The 20,102-nt window shown below is 34.2% G+C and overlaps 2 protein-coding genes across 10 annotated transcripts in view; both read left to right on the top strand.

The window, feature by feature from the left end:
* Positions 1–4,484: 4,484 nt before the first annotated feature.
* On the top strand, positions 4,485–6,731 carry LOC100742087 (methylthioribose-1-phosphate isomerase). 2 transcript variants are annotated; one of them, XM_012394891.1, is made up of 5 exons: positions 4,485–4,830; positions 5,209–5,444; positions 5,518–5,672; positions 5,802–6,010; positions 6,089–6,731. In XM_012394891.1, exons 1-5 carry the CDS (start codon positions 4,699–4,701, stop codon positions 6,368–6,370), a joined length of 1,014 nt encoding a protein of 337 aa, XP_012250314.1. In that variant the 5' UTR covers positions 4,485–4,698; the 3' UTR covers positions 6,371–6,731. The 2 variants fall into 2 exon arrangements, with proteins under 2 accessions (XP_012250314.1, XP_003486247.1); XM_003486199.2 differs by having other exon boundaries at positions 5,518–5,726.
* A 582-nt stretch (positions 6,732–7,313) lies between these two features.
* LOC100741966 (tropomodulin) overlaps positions 7,314–20,102 on the top strand; it is a 113,696-nt gene continuing 100,907 nt past the window's right edge. For 2 of the 8 annotated variants that reach the window (XR_004460911.1, XM_012394879.3), the window contains exon 1: positions 7,314–7,968. Coding sequence is in view for 6 of the 8 variants with exons in the window: in XM_012394879.3 (XP_012250302.1) it covers positions 7,792–7,968 (177 nt within the window). In the remaining 2 variants the exon portion in view is untranslated. The remainder of the gene's footprint in view (positions 7,969–20,102) is intronic. The other 6 variants (XR_001102838.3, XM_012394880.3, XM_012394881.3 and 3 more) reach the window with 5 other exon arrangements.

The following is a 20,102-nucleotide window of genomic DNA, read 5'->3' as shown; positions in this document are numbered from 1 at the left end:
GAAAGAGCATAGATCGAAATTTAATTTTATATAAACCGCGCTTTAGACAAATGATATACTTACGTTTTGCTATGATCGATCTTCCTTTCCTGACTTTTGAAACATTAAACAGATATTCCATGTGTTACAATCTAATACGTATAATGATCAACAAATGCAGTTTTGCATTACAGTGACGTAATTGACAAGCCTTCTATTGTTGAAAAATTGTATTCGAGCAAGATTAATTATTAATAGTTACGCTAAGCCATCTTTATCTCGTATAACTCTGTTTTTGCAAATTGTTTTCACATAATAATCTATCATATCGCATTGGAATGGTATAAATATGCGGCCATTGATAACCTCTGCTTGGTATCTGAATAAAAGGAAGTGGCTCGTGTTAAAATAAAATGGAACTGATCTGGAACACTTGACGCTAACTTTTTGTCTACTTTCCCGGAGGCTATCGCACAGATTTTTCATTCCACTTTTGAATCAGCTTCTACATGAATGTGTTATGTGTTATTCACATGAGCTGTATTATTTCATTTTCTCTTATTAAAAATAGGAGATATGTTAGGAATTAAAGTTGAAGATACAAAGTATAGTTCGTTTTATCAATGTCAGAGATTGTTATTTTTGAAATGTAAGAATAATACGAGATAATTACCGGTCGATTTTTTAACATTTGCAGAATTCTAGTCAGAGGTTGAAAAGTTTTTACTACATCAAATTTTTCACTATAATTTGAGTTACGAAAAGTTTGATTATTAATGGTTTATACTGTTCATCATGCCTCATACGACGTGGCGAATCAATCACTGACGAGTCGTGTTGGGTATAGTCGAGATTTTTCATAAAAAATTAGCGAGACACGAGCTACAATGATTAATGGAAAGGATCCTATTCTTCATGGTGACAACCCTCGTACACATGCTTCATGCGTACTCATCAAAAATTGAATAAGCTCGAATGTGACGTTCCATCGTATCTATGGTAATTTGCAAATCTATATTACATCCACTACTATTTTTGCTGCTCAAACAAATGTTCTTGAACGACTGCGAATAATTCTTGTTTTCATGATTTAAATAAAGATTCAAATAAAGATGAGAAATTTAAGACAAAATGCTGCTGTAAGGTAACAAATACCAAATGTAAGTTAAAAATATAATTGAATAAATTTATCAGAAAATTATTTGTCTAATTGAAAGACAGCAGATTATTATTTTAGTGATATAATAGATAATAATATTGCATTATTTTAATTATTTTAATAATTATTATTTTTTAAAGAATATTTTTGATTTTATAGAATATATTAAATAAATAAATTTTACATAGGTCTGTATTCCTTTTATGTACCTGGAACAAATATAAATCACTTACAATTCTTTAATACAAGATTTACAGTTTTTAACATTTTACTACCGATTGCTGAAGGGAAATTGCTTTGAAAGGAAGTTTAATCGTCTTTTTATTTATTTATTTATTTATTTTTTGTATGTAATCCCGTATGCGATAGGAATGAAGAAACAGCATTTAATATTTCATAATTTGCCAAGACGTCCTCGAACTTGAGTACACGTTCTCGCTTTTTTGATTGTCATAAGTAAATTAATTCTTGATAATTCTACCTTCAATGCCGTGCAATGTCTTATCAGGCGGAAATGATGTGCAGAAATTAGACTGTGTCACCCGATAATCACGTTCTCGCTAATCAATTAAGAAACACAATACATATTATTATAAATATAAGAAAGTCAATGTTTCTGAGTCACGTAATCGTAACTACATCAATGAGAGAACGAATCACGTACACTATACTAAAGAAATCATAGCGACTAAAAAGATACATATTTCTCTTTGAATCTGATAATTAGATTCTCCAATGAAGTTAAATAAAATTTTACTCCGAAGCACCAGTGCGAAAATTTTCATTAAACTCGGACACCATCTTCCTCGATATTTCTTGTTCCATCGCGAAAGACGGAAAGTCCACGGAAAATGATCGAATCACCTGGCGACATTACGCTTTCAACGCGTTAGGTATGTGAAGCCGAATGAAAAGTGCAATCTATTTTGAAATGCAAAGGTTTTTTTAAAACGTGGCAAGTAAATGAAGTAGTTTGCGCTCGAAATATGTTACGAGCATTCGGTCACGAGTGAACACGCGGTAATACGTAGAAGACTGGGATCATGAAAATTGTAAAGAATCAAAGTGACGAATAGCATCGCGAATGAGAACGATTTTCTTTATATCGAAATGCACGCGCGCGTCAGACGTCATTGAAAATCATTCTTGTAACTTTCGGCGATCGTTATCGACAATTTCAACGTGTTATCGTTTGTCATCGTATGTATTTGTTATACGATTAAGTTTGATTTTTGGAGTTGAGATTTCAACGTTTGGTTTTGTTATTTTCTTTTTTTTTTGTGTTGATGAGAAATAAATTGTTTTCGTTTGTTTCGCCTTGATGCTGAAACTTGGATGATTTTTCTATCGTGTATTCGCCTCGTTAAGAAATTTGATAATGTAGAGAAAAATATAAAAAAGATGGTTACAATTATATCTATATCGAAGATCAGATTCTTACAAAATTTATGTTTTTATCGAAGAGATTTGGAGATTAAAGGTTACAGGGTTACATTGATGTAAACATAAGAGAAGACTTTCGAAGGTTTCCCAGGTCATCGAACAATTAAACTGAGTCAACTGAGTAAACGAATAAACCGTTAGGTACGAATGGAAATAATGGATTTATGACACCATTCTAGGGGTCCTAAAATTCCAGGGCATATTATAGTAAGCAATAACAAATGCCGATAATACGGTAATACTCTGACTAATATTCTGAGTGTCTAAAAGCAGCCTTTTGCTTTCAAAGACACGTCATAAAATTGTTCTCAGATATTCTATTCCGTAGAATAAAACGTTATGTCTGTATTATATTTAAACTTTACTTTACGATCGAAAAATGTTTATTACAGGCTATTATAATTAGGAAATTTTTCTTAAGAAACTGGAAACTTCGCTATTTAACATAATTCTTGTATAGCAATAAACTTTGCTTCGGTTAATGTTAATGTATAATTATATTGTTATCGGTGACATTGCAAGAACATTGTGTTCTTATCTCTCTTGTAATGCAAAAATCATTGAAAATAGTTAATGATCGCTAGCTAAATTATCGCTAGCTAGATAAACTTAGGCATATTTGAAGGTATATTGAGAAAAATTCATAATTAGTCAAAAACAATGAGTATTTCTATGTTGCGCCACTCGTGACTAACGACAATTACTGCAGATAAAATTCTCATTAAGTAAATTTTGATGAAGCTAAAATGAAACTATTTCGATCCGCTATTCAAGTAAAGTAATAAGAAAAAGGGATCAAATAATGAAGAATTTATTTAAGATAATTTAATTAAGAATTTAATTCAATCAATTTACTCTTTAGAATTAAGAACGTACCAACCTTAAATAGTTTTAAAATTCTATCGACAATTCGAATTTGTTCACTTTGGGATGAGTAAAATTGCGTCGGATAAAATACTCACGGTTTGTTAAAATTGAAATCTGATGGATAGAATATATATAGAAACGTTTTTTTAGAATTCCGTTGAAATAACTCTACCGAAATATGCACCACGGTGCGACGAAGCCAATGAATTATAAATTTTTATGACGGAAATATTAATTGTATTAATACTTGGAGGAAATATCAATAAAATAAAAAATATCAATTCATAATTTTCGTTCACGCTTCTATATGTACATAAATGTATACACATTATATGTACTCAATTCAACAATAACAAACATAGAAAAATACGGTGATCGTATCTTTTTTGTATAATATTATTCGGTTGCAGTTTTCAACGACATCGTTGGCAAAATACGCTGCACTTATCTTGCAATGTACGTAGAACACTCGTAAAGAAGGATTATTTATATGTACTTAAGCTGGGGTATGATAAACAGGGATTTTAACGTAAAATCTTTAATTTATTGAAAACTGGAAATTATTCGAGATATGATAAAAATCATAAAATGTTTTTGTTTTAAACAAATAAACATAGTTGAACTCTTATCGAGTTCTAATCTCTGAGTAAGTATCAACAATCAATGATAAGCATGACAATATTGACAAACTGAATATAACAATAATTTATAAAGTGTTTGAGACGTACTGTACAATTTCACTCCTTATGAGCGCCAGTTACTTAATGAAATTAAGTTTTAGGTACAGTTAAGCTAGGTACAGGTAGGTATAATTAAGCGTTAGGTACGTCGCTCTCTTACTGTAGAATTTCGTTTGTTCTTTTCATTATTACATATTCTAAAGATTCCTGGCAGATTGCTTTATGGGGCTGTAAATCTTCGTGAAAGTGTTGTAAATGCGGAATAATTTGAATGGTTCGCGTAACGGGATTTCCGTCTAAAAAAGTTGCCCGGATGGTGGACAGATGGCGCTGAACGAGGCTAATTCATACATAGATACGGCTACGTACATACACGTGATAGTTACACGATTCGACGGTACGGTAGACTTCGAGTCACGGTCGTCCGAAGTGCACGTGAGCTTCAAATGAACGGGAACTCATTTCATTCAGAAACTACGAAGCCGCGGTTCTACTAGCCGCGTCTCGAATCTGCACGTATATTACCCAGCCAGTGTTACAGGACTTGTGTTTCGTATTTGACGGATTAAAATGACGTTGCAAGCGATTAAATGGGAAAACGGCAAGCTGGAGATACTGGATCAGATATTGTTGCCGGCAATCTCCCGATACATCCCTGTCAAAGGCGTGGAGGATGGCTGGAAAGTCATCAATAACATGCAGGTACGTTTATCATGCAAACAGTTTAAAACTTCCGATCGTTTCTTCTTTTTTAATAGTTGAGAGTTTGATTTTATAAAATATCAAAATTACTGTCTTTCATGGTTGATTTTGCTTGTGTCAAACGTAGGTTGTGTACGGGTATAATAGTGAGAGATATCGTATACAGTTGTATTTATTGACAAGCAATAAGAACTCAGAGTAGTTAAATTGTAGTAAACTGTGACAATTTAAGGCGATTCGCGCGAACGGAATTTTAATTGGAAGAATTAGTTGACTTAAATCGTTCGTTGTATATGGAACAATTTGCTACTGTTTCAGTTAACAGAATTGAAGATGTTTTTGCATTTAATTGTAGTCCACTTTCTGTAACATTCATAGGTTCGAGGCGCACCAGCGATAGCTATCGTGGGCTGTTTAAGTTTAGCAACTGAGATTAGGAATGAAGAATATATGGACAAGAAAAGTCTACGACGGGACATAGAAGGCAAATTGAATTACTTGGTCTCGGCTCGACCAACTGCTGTTAATATGAAAATAGCAGCAGATGAATTAATTCAGTTGGCTAATAAGCTTAGTAAAGATGAGACTGTTAATGTAATTGAAATGAAAGAAAGGTATAAGAATTGGTCTAAATCAAACAGATTAATTTGATTGCAATGTTGTTATTATTAATGACGCTGCTTGTAGGTTTATCGCAGCCATAGAAGCCATGTTGGAAAAGGATATCGCAGATAACAAGGCCATTGGGGACTATGGAGCGCAGGAAATTCTGAAGAACGTGTCTGGGGACAACTTCGTTAGAATCTTGACGCACTGTAACACTGGCAGTCTTGCAACAGCAGGTTATGGCACAGCTTTAGGTGTTATTAGATCCCTTCATAAGAGAAATAGTCTTGGTAACGTTTGCATGTTCTAGTCTCCAGTTGTAGACAGGATTCGATAAAGTTATATAGTGTGTATTACTGTTACAGAACACGCATATTGCTCCGAAACAAGGCCATATAACCAAGGGGCGCGACTGACTGCGTACGAATTAGTTTACGAAGATGTTCCTGCCACTTTAATTTGCGACGATATGGTGGCAGCACTGATGAAATCAAGAAATATCTCTGCAGTTGTTGTTGGTGCAGACAGGGTTGCTGCAAATGGCGATACAGCTAACAAAATCGGAACTTACCAGGTAATACGTGCTTCAATTATATCCATTGGAATCTTCAAAATTGTTATAATATACTTATTTACTTTTGTTTTTTTACAGATTGCCATAGTTGCTAAGTACCACAATGTTCCCTTCTATGTAGCAGCTCCTCGGACTTCCATAGACTTTACTATTCCTAATGGTGATCATATAGTCATCGAAGAAAGGCCAGAAAGGGAAATGACACACATAAACGATCAACGAATCGCGGCACCTGGAATACAATGTTGGAATCCAGCCTTTGATGTAACCCCAGCTAGTCTGATTAAAGGTATCATTACGGAAGTTGGGGTATACAGACCCGAAGATCTGATACAATTGAAGAACTATGAAAACTCATAAAGTATCGATTGATTACGAGCAAAGAATCTTCTGGATGCATTTATAAGAACGAATTAATCGGTGATTTCGATATTACAACAAATTGTTGCCAGGCATTGTTTATTTAAATACTTCGAGTTATAATAAAATTGTTGGCAGATTACGCTTATTTGAACACGTTAAGCCTGATGGATGCAGCAAAATGTACCATGGATATACATATTCGTATTAAATGCCTTATTACTCCGCTGTGATTTTTATATATATATTTATAGTGATGAATATCTCAAACAAATAGTTGTATTGATATTGAAAAAAGAATCAAATATTGATCAAATGGATCATTGGCATAAAATATAAGATAATCGAAAACATTTTTTAATCATGTGTTCTTACAATTTTGCTCCACCCGAGTACCACCAGATGGCGCGAATACCTAAACTTCGACAATACAGTGCGTAGGATCGGCAACTTCCGATTTTCCAACGCGTAAACAACTTAATTTTATCATAAAACGAATTTTACATAAGTGTAGATTACGAAATAGTTTTGCGGAATACGATAAATAAATATATACTACAAATTTATCTTTAAGTAAAACAAACCTTCAGAAATTCTCGTCTCGAACCGCGTCGAATTCAAAATTACATTTTTTTGTTCCATTTTACTAATTCTCCTTACAAATTCACCTTTCACGCAATATAATAATTTCTCACAAATGTACGAGAAACAACAAAAATAAATGAGTGAAATAACCAACGATAAGAATATACGTTATAGAAACGAGTGAAGCCCATGGTGTAAGAATCGATTTCTTCCATAATCGATAAGTCTCGTGAGTTGTGCGGCTTCTTGGCGCGATTTCTTGCAGACCCACTTCAACGTGACTAGTCGAGAGTCGTGATTTTGAATGAAAACAGTGGATTCGCTCGAACAGTGATTCCTATTGAACGTGATTTGCGGCGAATATTTATCGTTCGAAGTGAACGGCGAATTCGACACTGGGTACACAGCTACGACGTGTGTAGTTCCTTTGGAAAACTTGAGAATCTATTTTCGCCGTTGAAAGGCGCGCGGGAACGCGTTCGCCGCGGGTTTCTCGAGCCGTGATGCTTTAGTACGGACAGTCTCTTTGCTTCGTGCAGAACTTCGCCGATCCCGGAATAGTTTCGTCGGTTGCTCGTTGAAGTTGTTCGCGCGGCTGTTGCACGGGCCAGTTTTCACTTGTTGCGAGCGTGTTCGTTCGCGAATTCCGTCATCGTTCTGGTAATTCCAACCGTCGCGTAATTTAATTTTTCTTGGCGGCTCCTGCCTGTGTATCGATCGAGAATAAAGAGGAAGTATCGATAGTATAATAAAAAGTATCGAATTTCTCTTGAATCTCTTCGGTTCATTCGTTGACACGATCGTTCAACCTGGAAGCCGATACAGAGAACGCGGGGATGGATGTGACGGACGTCCTCGGTCCTGACGCCCCGTCGGCGAACGATAAGGATGTTGTAAACAACGACAACAATAATGGCAACAACGAGGACGATGAAGCGCCCACTGTGGAGGAGACGTACGAGGTCACCACCACCAAACGCAAGACCGTTCGGACCAGCTACAAGATCCAAGAAGTAAGTGACAACATGTATAAGTGACACGTGCGATTACAGTAACTGAGATTCGTTGCTGGCGCCCCTACGTGGGCGTTTATTACAAACGGTTGCGACGTGCTCCCTCCACCGCCTTAAATTTTCGATTCTACCGTTGGATGCGAGAAAAGCGATGTCAATGGATAGCTTTATTAAAAAGTATTTCCACATGAGATACTTTTACAACATTAGAAAGACATATGTATACTATACATATACTTCTTGTATATAATGACGCGTTTCTTTAAAATATCTATGATATTTAGAGTTTTAATATTTCTACTTCATGGCTTTATTATAATAAGAATCACATAATTAAGTAACTAGCGTTAGATAAATATAGTAAATAACTTTGTTTATTTAAGTTGATTCTATTTATTTGATATTTATGTAATGTTTAAAAAATGATACATGTTATATTTGGTTCATTAATATACTCCATCAATATCAATCTGTAAATGCCATAACCTCATCAACTTACAAATATAGCGATAGAATTTGGAGGAATTATAAAATGAAGTGAAGAATCAGTTTATTTGATATATCCAACAGAACGATTATAATTCTCTGCATAATTAATACAAAATGGACGTCAATATATCGATAAACGACTAATCAATAGGATAATCACAGGAACACATCGAATGAAGTGCGTGGAGATTTAAGGCGGTTTTTTTTTTTTAAAGTTCCATTCGTGCATGCCAAGAATAAACGCAGAGACTTGTGTTCGACTACGCTTGCTCGAGAATCTCGGTTCATTCTGATATTCGTCAAGGATAAATGGACTTATTTCGAACCGCGGATTTTCGTAGGATTTACCAACTTTATTTGGCGCGTAACTTTATTCGGTTTCGTTGATGCCCGCGGCACCACCAACAATGAGTAGACCGCACACGACGCTACACTGATTTGTATTTCCCGCGAATACTTTTTCTGAAAAATTCACGTGATTTTTGTGTTATAGCTAGACTGTGAATTTTTATGCTTTTATGACGAATATGCAGGTGTGAAATGTAATATACAGAAATATATAAAACATCCAAAGTATATTGCCTTGGTTAGTTAAGATATCTATTATCTTTTTCATTCTTCAGGATGTATTGAAATATTTGAAGTTCATTGTGTTATTTACCTATTAAATAGTTATATCACATAGGTTGTAAACTGTTACGAGATAATGATTAGATATTAAAATATCTCAGTTTAAAAACTGAATAAAGAAAAATAAAGATAGCACAAAGAAAATGATAAAACTTCCGTTTTCCCCAATTTCGGAATGTTAGGCCATTTTAATTAACGATAATTATGATATATTTTTCGTTATAATATTTAGTAGTTAAACAATTCTGTATCATTCTTTAATTATATTTATAAACATATGAATTTGCATAAATATCGGCCGTTTAATAATAATATTTGTTTTTATGCTATAATAATGTTGGTATACTAGTATCTGATACGATACAAATTTTTGACGTTTCTTCTTGAAAATCTTGTGTGATATAATTAATGACACTTAAATTGATGTCGATTATTCGTGGATTTTATTTGGGAATTAGGATTGATCGAGTCATGTGCAATTAACGAAGTGCTTTATGGCTCGCGTAATAAATAAAGATAGAAGATATTGTCGAACGTAGGCGGATCAAAGATGCGATAAATTGAATAGTTATGAAATGCATAGGTCAGGTCTGAGTTTAATGGTTTTCTAATTTTAAAAGATAATTTTCAATGTTGTTTGTCAATTTATTCTCTGAAGTCCGGTATCTTCTGTGAGTTTATTTTATATCTTTTATAAACAAATAATAGGAACAATAAAATGAAGTTGTCGTCCTAAATTGGTAATTCTTGAAAATAGCATATTGCTATATTACCAGTAAGAGTGATCGATAAAATCGGAATAAACTTAATCGTATACTTTGTTCAACATTTGCGCAAAACAAACTAAAATTTTTTAATATCGTAGATATACCTTTCCGATTTTTCTTCAATATTCCAATCATGCAAATATTTGAATTTCGACACACGAATTCGATACTTGCAAATATTTCGTAGCTTCGAGGTATTGGAATTTTTTCACAATATTTAGTATGATAACATATAGTTTTCAAGGAAAGATATTTTTTAAAGTACACGGGCCTTAAATTGTTATATAATTAAATGCGAAATTATAATATTTAATTATTCTATTTAATTACCATCAAACATTATCTGTGTGTAAAATTATAGGCCCTAAAAATACCATTTGCAGAAATCGGTATAAAGATAATTATTTCTGACAATTCTATTGTTTTTATTGCGTGTTAATGTTGGTAGTTAAAAGATTTCGATATTCGATAATTTAGTGCGACAGTTAGGCTGTTAAGAATTCTATAAATTTCGGTCGTTGTTTAATAATATTTGAAACGAATCGAGATTTCACTGCACGTGATTAAAACCCAACTTAGTTTACTCGAGCCTAATGCATAAAATCAGCGAAGAAAATCTAAACATAAGTTCTAAACCAATCGTAAACACACACGCGGTCCATCTCTAATTCCTAGTTGAAATCATATCTAAACACATTTGTGCGATAATATCGCACATTAGTGCAGTTAGTACAATAGCAATTTGAATTTGGATAGATTTCTTATCATGAATTTATAATAAAATTTCAAGATTTCATAATTAAATTTCAATTATTTTATTTTCTATTAATTAAAGATTTAAAGTCTTTTAGCACTTAAGATTCTTTAAAAACATTTATTTTTGATAACACAAGAATTAGAAGAATTTCTATGAAATACTCAGGTATCCTTCCAAAATATTTTCTCCAGATCAAATTTGCTTTTAACAGAGGAAGGAAAATGCTCAATTTCATTCGTATATTATTTCATTAATCTTTTCGAGTACTTTATCCAAAATTTCTACCGATATTTAAATCTTCACCCAAAAACCAATTGTAACACACAGCCATAAACCTACATTTTTCGTTTCCTCATATTCTAAACAGGCCGCAGAACATTAACAATAGAGGAAGAAATCTTGGTCTCCCTTTACGTTTACAGACGGTTGGCAAAATTTACAGCAAACTCAACAAGAAACATTTTTCTTCAATAACAAACGTTCTCTCGAAAAATCCAAGCAAAATCTTTCAAAAATAGAAACGGACGATCCAAGATCCAGAGACAAAGAGTTTCAAACGATTCATCAAAGTTGGTTGCTTCGTTCTTTTACAGCTCTAACGAGAAAGGGAAAGGGAACAGAACCAGTTCCACGAAGTTGTCCGGTATTCATTGAGACTGTCGAGCTTTTAAAAGACAAAAGGGTAATTCGGGCACGAAATTAAATGGACGCGACGAGGCGACACGCCGCGACGTGGAATAAGAAAGATTAGTCGGGCGGCGTTTAATGCAAAATGAGCGGACAACGGGCGCGATTTACTCAGATTCTACGTCATTGTCGGTACGACGCGACGGTTTTAGATCTGGCAACGAACTCGTTTCGAACGGTGAAACGAAGATGGGGGGATGCGATGTAAATCCCGATGAATATCCGGTGAACATCCCTCACGATTGGGACTTCCGATTAACGATAATCACCTTTTGCTTCACGTCAATTCTCTCAGGTGTTGTCTCGTTTCGCGGAGAATTTGCTATAGTGAAATGGATTGCCTGTTGACTTCATATGTGTTTGCTATTTTTTGATTTGTGTCTTGTGATTTTGTCTAGTGGAATTTGTATGCTGTAAATTTGATAGAATGTAGGAAAAATGTTTCATAAGGTTAAAATAAATAAGAGAAGATATTAAAAATCTATTGTATTTGTAATCTATTTTTGTCGATAGATCATCTGTAAGGAAGTTCTACGTTTTGCATTTTGATATTAGTAATGCAGCTCAGAGTGGAGTCTTTCAGTGTATTTATGTTATTTGAACTTTACAGTAATATAATTTTGCCCTCTTGAAGTATAAAGGACTGAAAATTTTGTGTACAGGTGGGAACAAAAATCAGAAATTAGAACATGTTCTTTTGTTTTATTTCGTTGAAGTATATGTAGTAATTGTTACAGTCAATAGGATGTATATCTGTACTTTTAAAATTCTAATTTATAGAAGATAATCAATTCAAATTTCTAACAAAATTTCTAATTTCTAATTTCATACACTATCGCCTTTACATAAATCGCCTTTTTTAAAAAGTAACTAAATCCCGTCCTTTTTTTAAAGATTCTCTTCCCGAATAAAAATATATACAAATTGCTCTCTACCGTGAAAGCAAATATTCACAATACAAAAATTCTCTCTGCACGCTGAATCTTTCCACGCTTTCAAATTATTTTCTACATAAAGTTGGGATGCATTCAAACAAAAAAAAAAAAAAAAAATTCATCGTGAAAACAACCATTTCATGGAAATACCGGTGAAAATAAGGGGATAACGTTTCGACCACAATAGAAAACGCCTGTACGGTAGAAAGGTTGCCAAAGCGATTCAAACGAAAGTAACGTTCGATTTCCCATTGCTCGATGCTGATTTTACGAACCTTTGCTCGCGTCGATAAATATTTATTTAATTAAAGTCAGTCGTCGCGGGTACGTGCGGCATCGCGCGGAAGATTTCAATAATAACTCGAGTCGGAATCGGTTGGGCTTGGCAAGAGGATAATTTCAGCCGGCTGTCTCTCTCCGCCGGACGTTCCATATAGACGTGTCGAAGATAGACATAGTTTTGGCCGTCTTGAAGCATTAATCCCTGAAACACACGTGTGTACGCTCAGGCCTGCTGCTTCGAAGCCGCAGATAATTCAACTAAATCATGCTCATCGTTATTATCATTGTCGTGTCGCGAGGGTAGACGTTGAATTATCACCCGCATAAATTTCATCGTTGCAAGGGGGATCCATCCGCTTTCTGTGAACGCTGAAATCAGAGAACTAACGAAACAGAACACTGAAATCAGAGAACGAATTAACATTAGCTGTGCTCCAATACTGATCGCGACAGGGGTAACCCGTTTCCGGTTTGCGTAGCGGATGACGTATGGCGTGTTGGCGGTAGCTTTGTTTTCATATGATAGTGTTGTTTCTGAAAAATTTGAGGCGGTTTAGCGTTCGGTTTAAATTTGGACCAAGGAGATATTTGCAGTTGTTTGCGTAATAGTAGATGGACGCATGGGTTTGATAATACTTGGAAATCTAACGATAAATGAGGACTGTTTTCCTCTTGCGAATGTTCTATTAGAGTTTTTGGAATATCAAGGGAATAGTACAATTGCTCTAAATTTCAGACGCTTGTAAGTTAGCATTTTAAAGTGATTTTATAATTTTAAACGATGATGCTCCTTTTCCTACTTTGTGGAAGATGGACATATTTTCGTTATAGGGTTTTACAATTCTTATTATAATAGATTGTGATTATAATATAGATTTTTAATTCTATAGCGTAAAGGAAATGGTATAGTTTCATCGAGTGATTGAAATTGAAATCGCTAGAGATAAGAGTTTTATGCTATCTTCAGAATATCGTTCTCAGTTTTTTTATAATTTTACATATTTTCAGGTCTCTTAATAGTTGAAATAAATTATTCCAAGAACACTATCATAACGAAACTATGTTTTTTAGTGAGTCTTACACGTTCCTTGTATCATATAGAGAAATAAAATGTTTCAAACATCGGATCATTAATTTCTACAAACGAATGATTCAAACGTTGATTGAGGCGCGGAAACAATTACAGAGGACAAACGTGAGACCTAGCTGAAGGAGTGTTGCAATTTGTGACTTGAATCGTCGTCTGGGAGCGAATAAGAACTGATAATCGTTCTTTTGTTGCACAGATGACACTGCTTAAGTCGAATAAACAGGAGCATCGTCGAAATCGGCGATTGCTTTCACGAAGGAGCAACCAGGAACGAAGAGGAAGATCGTTTTCTTTCCTCGTTCGTATCGGTCGATAATCAACTTAAAAGTGGCAGGTCGATCCGCCGATTGAATAAGTCGATAAATCGTCGTTAATGCGCTTCTTGCGACCGGGAACGGATTCGAAAGATCGAACGTTCGCACTGACTTGCTTTTAAAATAGAACCAAGGTCTGGGCGAGGCTTCGATCAGCTTTCGTTTCGTGGATCCTCAACATCTGTTAAAAAATATATTTCATCCAACAGAATTGCGTTTTAAGTTTAATTTTTATTTTTTATACGAATTTTATGCTATCTCGCGGTAGACCAAAAGATTTGGAATCGAAAAAAAAAAAATGATGTTGCTTTGATTTGTCGCCGTTCTGCCGGCTCGGCAAACGAGAGCTTTCGACGAATTTTCAGAGATTATTTAATAGCTCACGATCTGTTTTTCGTTTCATTGATAGGAACGTGGAGGTGAAATTAAACAATGAGTGTTGGTTATAAAGCGTGCCGTAAATATTTGGAGGTTGATTAAATTTTGGATTAGTCGATGCGATGAAACAAGTTTCAGTTGAACGTAGTTTTTAATATATTCGGATCCAATAAAATTTTAGCTATATTCATATTTTTATAGAAAAGATATTGAATCTATCGCAATGTATTCCAGTAGAGTTATTCATATATATTTTTAATTCCATAGTTAATGTTTGCAGTCAATTGGAAATTGCTTTTCCCTAAAAATTACAAGATCGATGAACCTGCGATTCTACACGAATAATTCTTTCTCTTATTTTCAGGAATGCGAAAGACAATTATAAGAAACCAAATAATTTTCGAAACTATTTTCCTGTAACAAGTATCCTAATTACTTACTTAAGGCAGCCTACGTTAGTATACTTAACCCAACAGATTCGAATCATAAAATAAACGTTAGTTTCAATGTCTCTGTATTTTCTATTTCAAGCATCCATAGTTTTAGAGAGATCCAGTCTGCAAAGTGATTTCCTTGATAGCGGCAAATCCTATGGTCGGCGAGAAGCAGATTGCCCGAGGAAATTTATTCAAGCACGTGCTACCCGGGACAAAATACCCGGCAATTTAGTTGATGCGCGTTATATCCACGTTTAGATGTAAATACGATGTCAGGTTGGTTATTAATTCGGTCTAAAGGTAAAACACGTTGCATTTACGAGGTGATGCTAAGCTGTGTAGTCTTCGCGGATCATATTCATTTTTCCTAATCTTTTGTCCTACATTTCATTCGTCTTTCGAATCAACGTTTCGCATATTTCGTGCACAATGGCAACAACACATTTACAATATACTTGTTCGCGCGTATCCGAAATTTTCGCGAATTTTCACGATGGAAAGTGAGATGAACGGGCGAACGAGAACACGGAAATTTAGATTACTGGCAACGCTAGAAGCGTTGAAGCGTAATCACACGAAACTGCGGAGTATATCCGCGGTCGTATGCTTTACAACGCGCAAATATCCGGATTTTGTAGCTGGCAAATAGGAATACTCTATTCGTTGTCGTTAGATGTCCGTAACGTATTTGTAGTTTTGCACAGCGGCAAAGTAGACTTTTTCCTTTTTCGTCTGGACGAGACTAAAAGGGAGTAGTTTCGAAAGCAATTTGTCTTCTAATGATTTAATTTTATATTTTTGAGAGCAAGAGGAAGATTTTAGATTGACTAATTTTACGGATTTCGAGCAAAAGGAATTTTTAAGAAATATGAATTATCGCTATTTAGGAAATGAAAAATACACGATAACTAGTCGATTAATATTTTATAATCGTTATTTCAGAATCCAGCGCAATGAAATAATTTTCAAAATACAGAACACAAAATACTTTTAATTGTTCGATATATTGATTAACCGATACCAATTTCACTTCCCAACAATAACAAGGTTGACCGGTGTACATATACGTATAGAGGCAAGAATGAAACTGTACGAAATAGAATTGTAGAGTTGAATTCAACTATCAGGAAAAATTCTAATGGAATCATGTAATTTTGAGTAGAAACGAAAGGAAGGGAAAGAGAGAAATCGGTCATCGTCGCGCCAGAGAATAGTTCAACGGTTGCCAGACAAGTAACTGAAAATTACTATGATTAATTAAACGTCAGAATCACGACGAGTAATTTGCACGATGAATTTCGCAAACTGCGAAAGAGCCATCCAGTTTACGCGTGGACGTTTCCGTCCTATTTCTTATCGTTTGCTTCTCATTCTTCGCTTAATTACATCGAAACTTTCGTTGCACATTCCTTTCATCGTTTAACGCGATTACAAACTTTCTCCTTTTTCTCTTCCCTCTTCACATTTTCCTTTTATTTTTCAGATTTGTTTTCTCTGCGACTCGTAATTAAATAAAACGAATCGAATCAATACAGTGGGTACAAGCGAAGGAAAAATAAAATAATAAAAGGAGAAGATAAGAAAATCAGGGAAAAGAGTAAAATTTGCTCGATGAAAATTGTTGGATAATTTAGTCTCTTTGGTTGGCTATAGGATTTATGGAAATGAATCTAATCTACGCGTGACTAATTATTCAACGGTCTTAACTTGTGGCTTGGGTGACAGTGAGCTGCGAGATTTATGGTGGTAGGCAGTTACTCTGAAACGTTTAGTAGGTTGTCATAACGATGTAACTTTACAGTGATTCGATATGTAATACTAATGACAAGATGCGTTTCTCTGTTAGTCTTGTTGCTAGTATTTAATTTGAAAGTGAATCTTTGTCAGATGATGTTTTTTTCCTTCATTGAAAATAAATGAATATTCATATCAAAGTGGGATTAATTTATTATACACAAGTTAATTTGGAAGTTGATTTTATTGCAGGAAGAGTGGTAAATGTGAATTAAAATGGATTAATAACGAATTAAATAATACATTACAGTAGATTGGGTAATAAAGGCAAATTGAGATTAAAGCGAATTAAGGGCTAATTAATTAAATTGCAAACCACATACTCGTGCGTATGTTTAACAAAATTATTTTCATAAATGTGACAATATGTTCCTACAATTATATACGTTTCATTTATTATTATTTCATTTCATGAAGAATATTATAAGTTATCACAAAAAGGATGGAGATAATAATAACTATTTAATTGTTAGTGAAAATGAATTAGTTTATCGATTGAAATAAAAGCTAAATAATTAGCAGTTATAATTAATGGACGGTTGACTGTAATACGACAAAAACTGAATTAAATGAGCGGGAAACAGGAAGTTCTGTGCTTGCATCTTTGCAAGCTGCTGACGGTGCTAGTGTAGGTAAGACGTTGGAAACCCCTTAAAAAAAGACGAGACTTACACCCGGAAGCTTAAATAGTATTAACTGCAAGAAGCTGAAAGCCTTGAAGGTTCAAGTTACAGATCGTGAGATGAGATTTCTTCTTATGGAAAAGGAAGTTTTAAACCTCCTATAAAAAGACAAACAATTTTGCTGCTTAAGGTTTTTGTATATCAATAACTATAGCTTTTAAAGGAAATAGCAAACATGTAAGAAATTAAAAAGCATTCTGAAAAAAGAAAGAAATCTTAAAGATCAAGACTTTGTTGATTGGCAATATAAAAAAGCAATAGAAAAAATCTATTTGGAAATAAACTTTTTAAACAAATTTTCTTCTAAAGAAATTCCTAAAATTGAGGATAAATAGTACAAATAGTTTATGAATTAAAGTAATCAATAGGATAGAAAGGTAGATTGAATTTCGCACGTGTCTGACCAGAAACAAACCATATCTACTTACGCTCTCTTTCTCATCCTGTTATTGTTTTACATACCATTCTATTGGTTGTCATTGTCCGGAGGTATTGATTAATTAACAGGAACTCTTTTACGATGTTTCGCCGTAAAAAGTTGCGTATAAAAATTTGCATAACATGTATCGGAAAACGTTAATTTTTTTACTATTAAGCGTTATATTAATTATGTCCCCTGCGAAATTGCTAGCTACTTTACAGTTGTACATTAGGAAGTTGCAGTTAATATTAATTACTAAATATTGAAATTCACATTTTTATGCACTAAAACCGTAATCTTTTCTATTTTTGATATCTACATCGTTTACCATTAAACAATTTTACTTTTACAATTGAACGAAAGGTTCTAAATATACGAAAGAATACTATTTAAATTTCTGCATTGTTTTCTAAACACAAAGCTCACTGAAATTTAGTAAATCTAACACTTTGACTTAAGGACGATGAAACGATAAACATTTCTTTCTGACAGAAAGATCACACGAAAAAATCTAGCAACAAATCTTTAAATCGATTTTGATCGAAAGAATTCAGATTGCTACAATTTCGACGAGCACGAAGTTCGCAACGACTGCTCGATCATTTCGTGTTCTTCGAGTATGAGCATTCCTCGTGTGCATACGTAAAGACGTAAACGTACGTACAAAGGACGATGCATGCATTCGAGTACGTACCTCGTGGTTCGCGACATTCTTGGCACGAGCGAGGAGTCTTGACAAAAATCTCGCCTCGGCCGACCTTGTGCTTCGAGGAGCCTAAGGTGACGACATCGTGGCCTTTGCAATTCACACCTTCGATAAAATTCTAAACATTCGCAATGTCTTTTGGCAATTAGCAATCAGACTGTTGCTGAGCAACTGTTGACTCGGTTGAACGACTTCTTTTCGTGTACTTATGGTGTGTCGATGATTTGAATCTGTGTAGGTTTAAATGTATAAGAGAAGAGTAAGGGTTTTTACAATTATGAGTTAACATTTTTATAATATACAACGACAAGCATGCAAGTAGAACAAATTCTTATATCAAATTCGATTGAATTTAGTTTGTAATTATCACTTGAGAATAAGAATTTGAAAATTGTTCCATATGTATAGTACTTCAAAGTACAGGAAATGTATTTTCAAATGCTATGATATAGAAAAGGAAGAAAAGAGCTTTTCACAACAGGAAAGATTGATTTTGATAAAATTCATAATTTTGAAATAATTTCTATAATCATTTTTTTCATATTTTTAATATTGGACTGTATCAATGTTTACAAAACAAACTCTGAAGCGATGGCCAAAATTATTTCTTATAGCAAGAATATTGAGAGAATATGATATCGTACGAAACCAGTTGGCAAAAGTTGCAAACTACGCATGATACATATTGTTATATGTATTTAAATCGCCCTTCAATCTTATATTTCTGTTCATCATTGAAAAAGATAAAAACGTCAAGCGCATATTAATCCCTTGTTGATGAACGTCGACAACGATCGTCCGAGCTTTCAGTTTATAATTTATCGATATCCTGAGAGCTTAGTATTCTTGTAAATCGTAGCAATTATGAGATCGATGGCCGCTCGCGAGGCCGACGAAGTCTGGGTCGACGATTTTGGCGGAAACATTAATCGCGCATGATGACATCATCGTAGGTAGAAGCTACACAAGGTCGTGACAGCGTTGGTGATACTATCACGAATAATTTCAGGATGTTCACTCCGCGTTTAGTCAGGCATATGCTTTTAGGAATGACTCTCGACTAGCTCGTAATTTTCATTTGCTTCGTCACTTAGAACGTCAGTGAAAATTTACTACTCTTCGTCAGTGAAATTGAAGTTTTCATCTTGGACTAGGTACCATCAAGTCTTAATCAAATATTAAAAATGCTCTGAAATGATTCTTCATTATTTATCGAAGTTACAATTCTTTAGATAATTCTCCTAGTTGTCAACTGTTTTAAATCCACTAATAAATATACAGGGTGGTTGGTAACTGGTGGTACAAGCGGAAAGGAGGTGATTCTACGCGAAAAAAGAAGTCGAAAATATAGAATAAAAATTTTTCGTTTGAGGCTTTGTTTTCGAGAAAATCGACTTTGAATTTCCGCGAAAAATGAAAAAAAAAAAACAAAAAAAATTTTTATTCTATGTTTTCGACTTCTTTTTTCGCGTAGAATCACCTCCTTTCCGCTTGTACCACCAGTTACCAACCACCCTGTATATTTATTAGTGGATTTAAAACAGTTGACAACTAGGAGAATTATCTAAAGAATTGTAACTTCGATAAATAATGAAGAATCATTTCAGAGCATTTTTAATATTTGATTAAGACTTGATGGTACCTAGTCCAAGATGAAAACTTCAATTTCACTGACGAAGAGTAGTAAATTTTCACTGACGTTCTAAGTGACGAAGCAAATGAAAATTACGAGCTAGTCGAGAGTCATTCCTAAAAGCATATGCC

This window comes from Bombus impatiens, unplaced genomic scaffold (genome assembly GCF_000188095.3).
Source record: "Bombus impatiens unplaced genomic scaffold, BIMP_2.2 scf_0102, whole genome shotgun sequence".
NCBI classification, from domain to species: Eukaryota; Metazoa; Arthropoda; class Insecta; order Hymenoptera; family Apidae; genus Bombus; species Bombus impatiens.
This window is presented reverse-complemented; position numbering and strand designations above follow the sequence as displayed.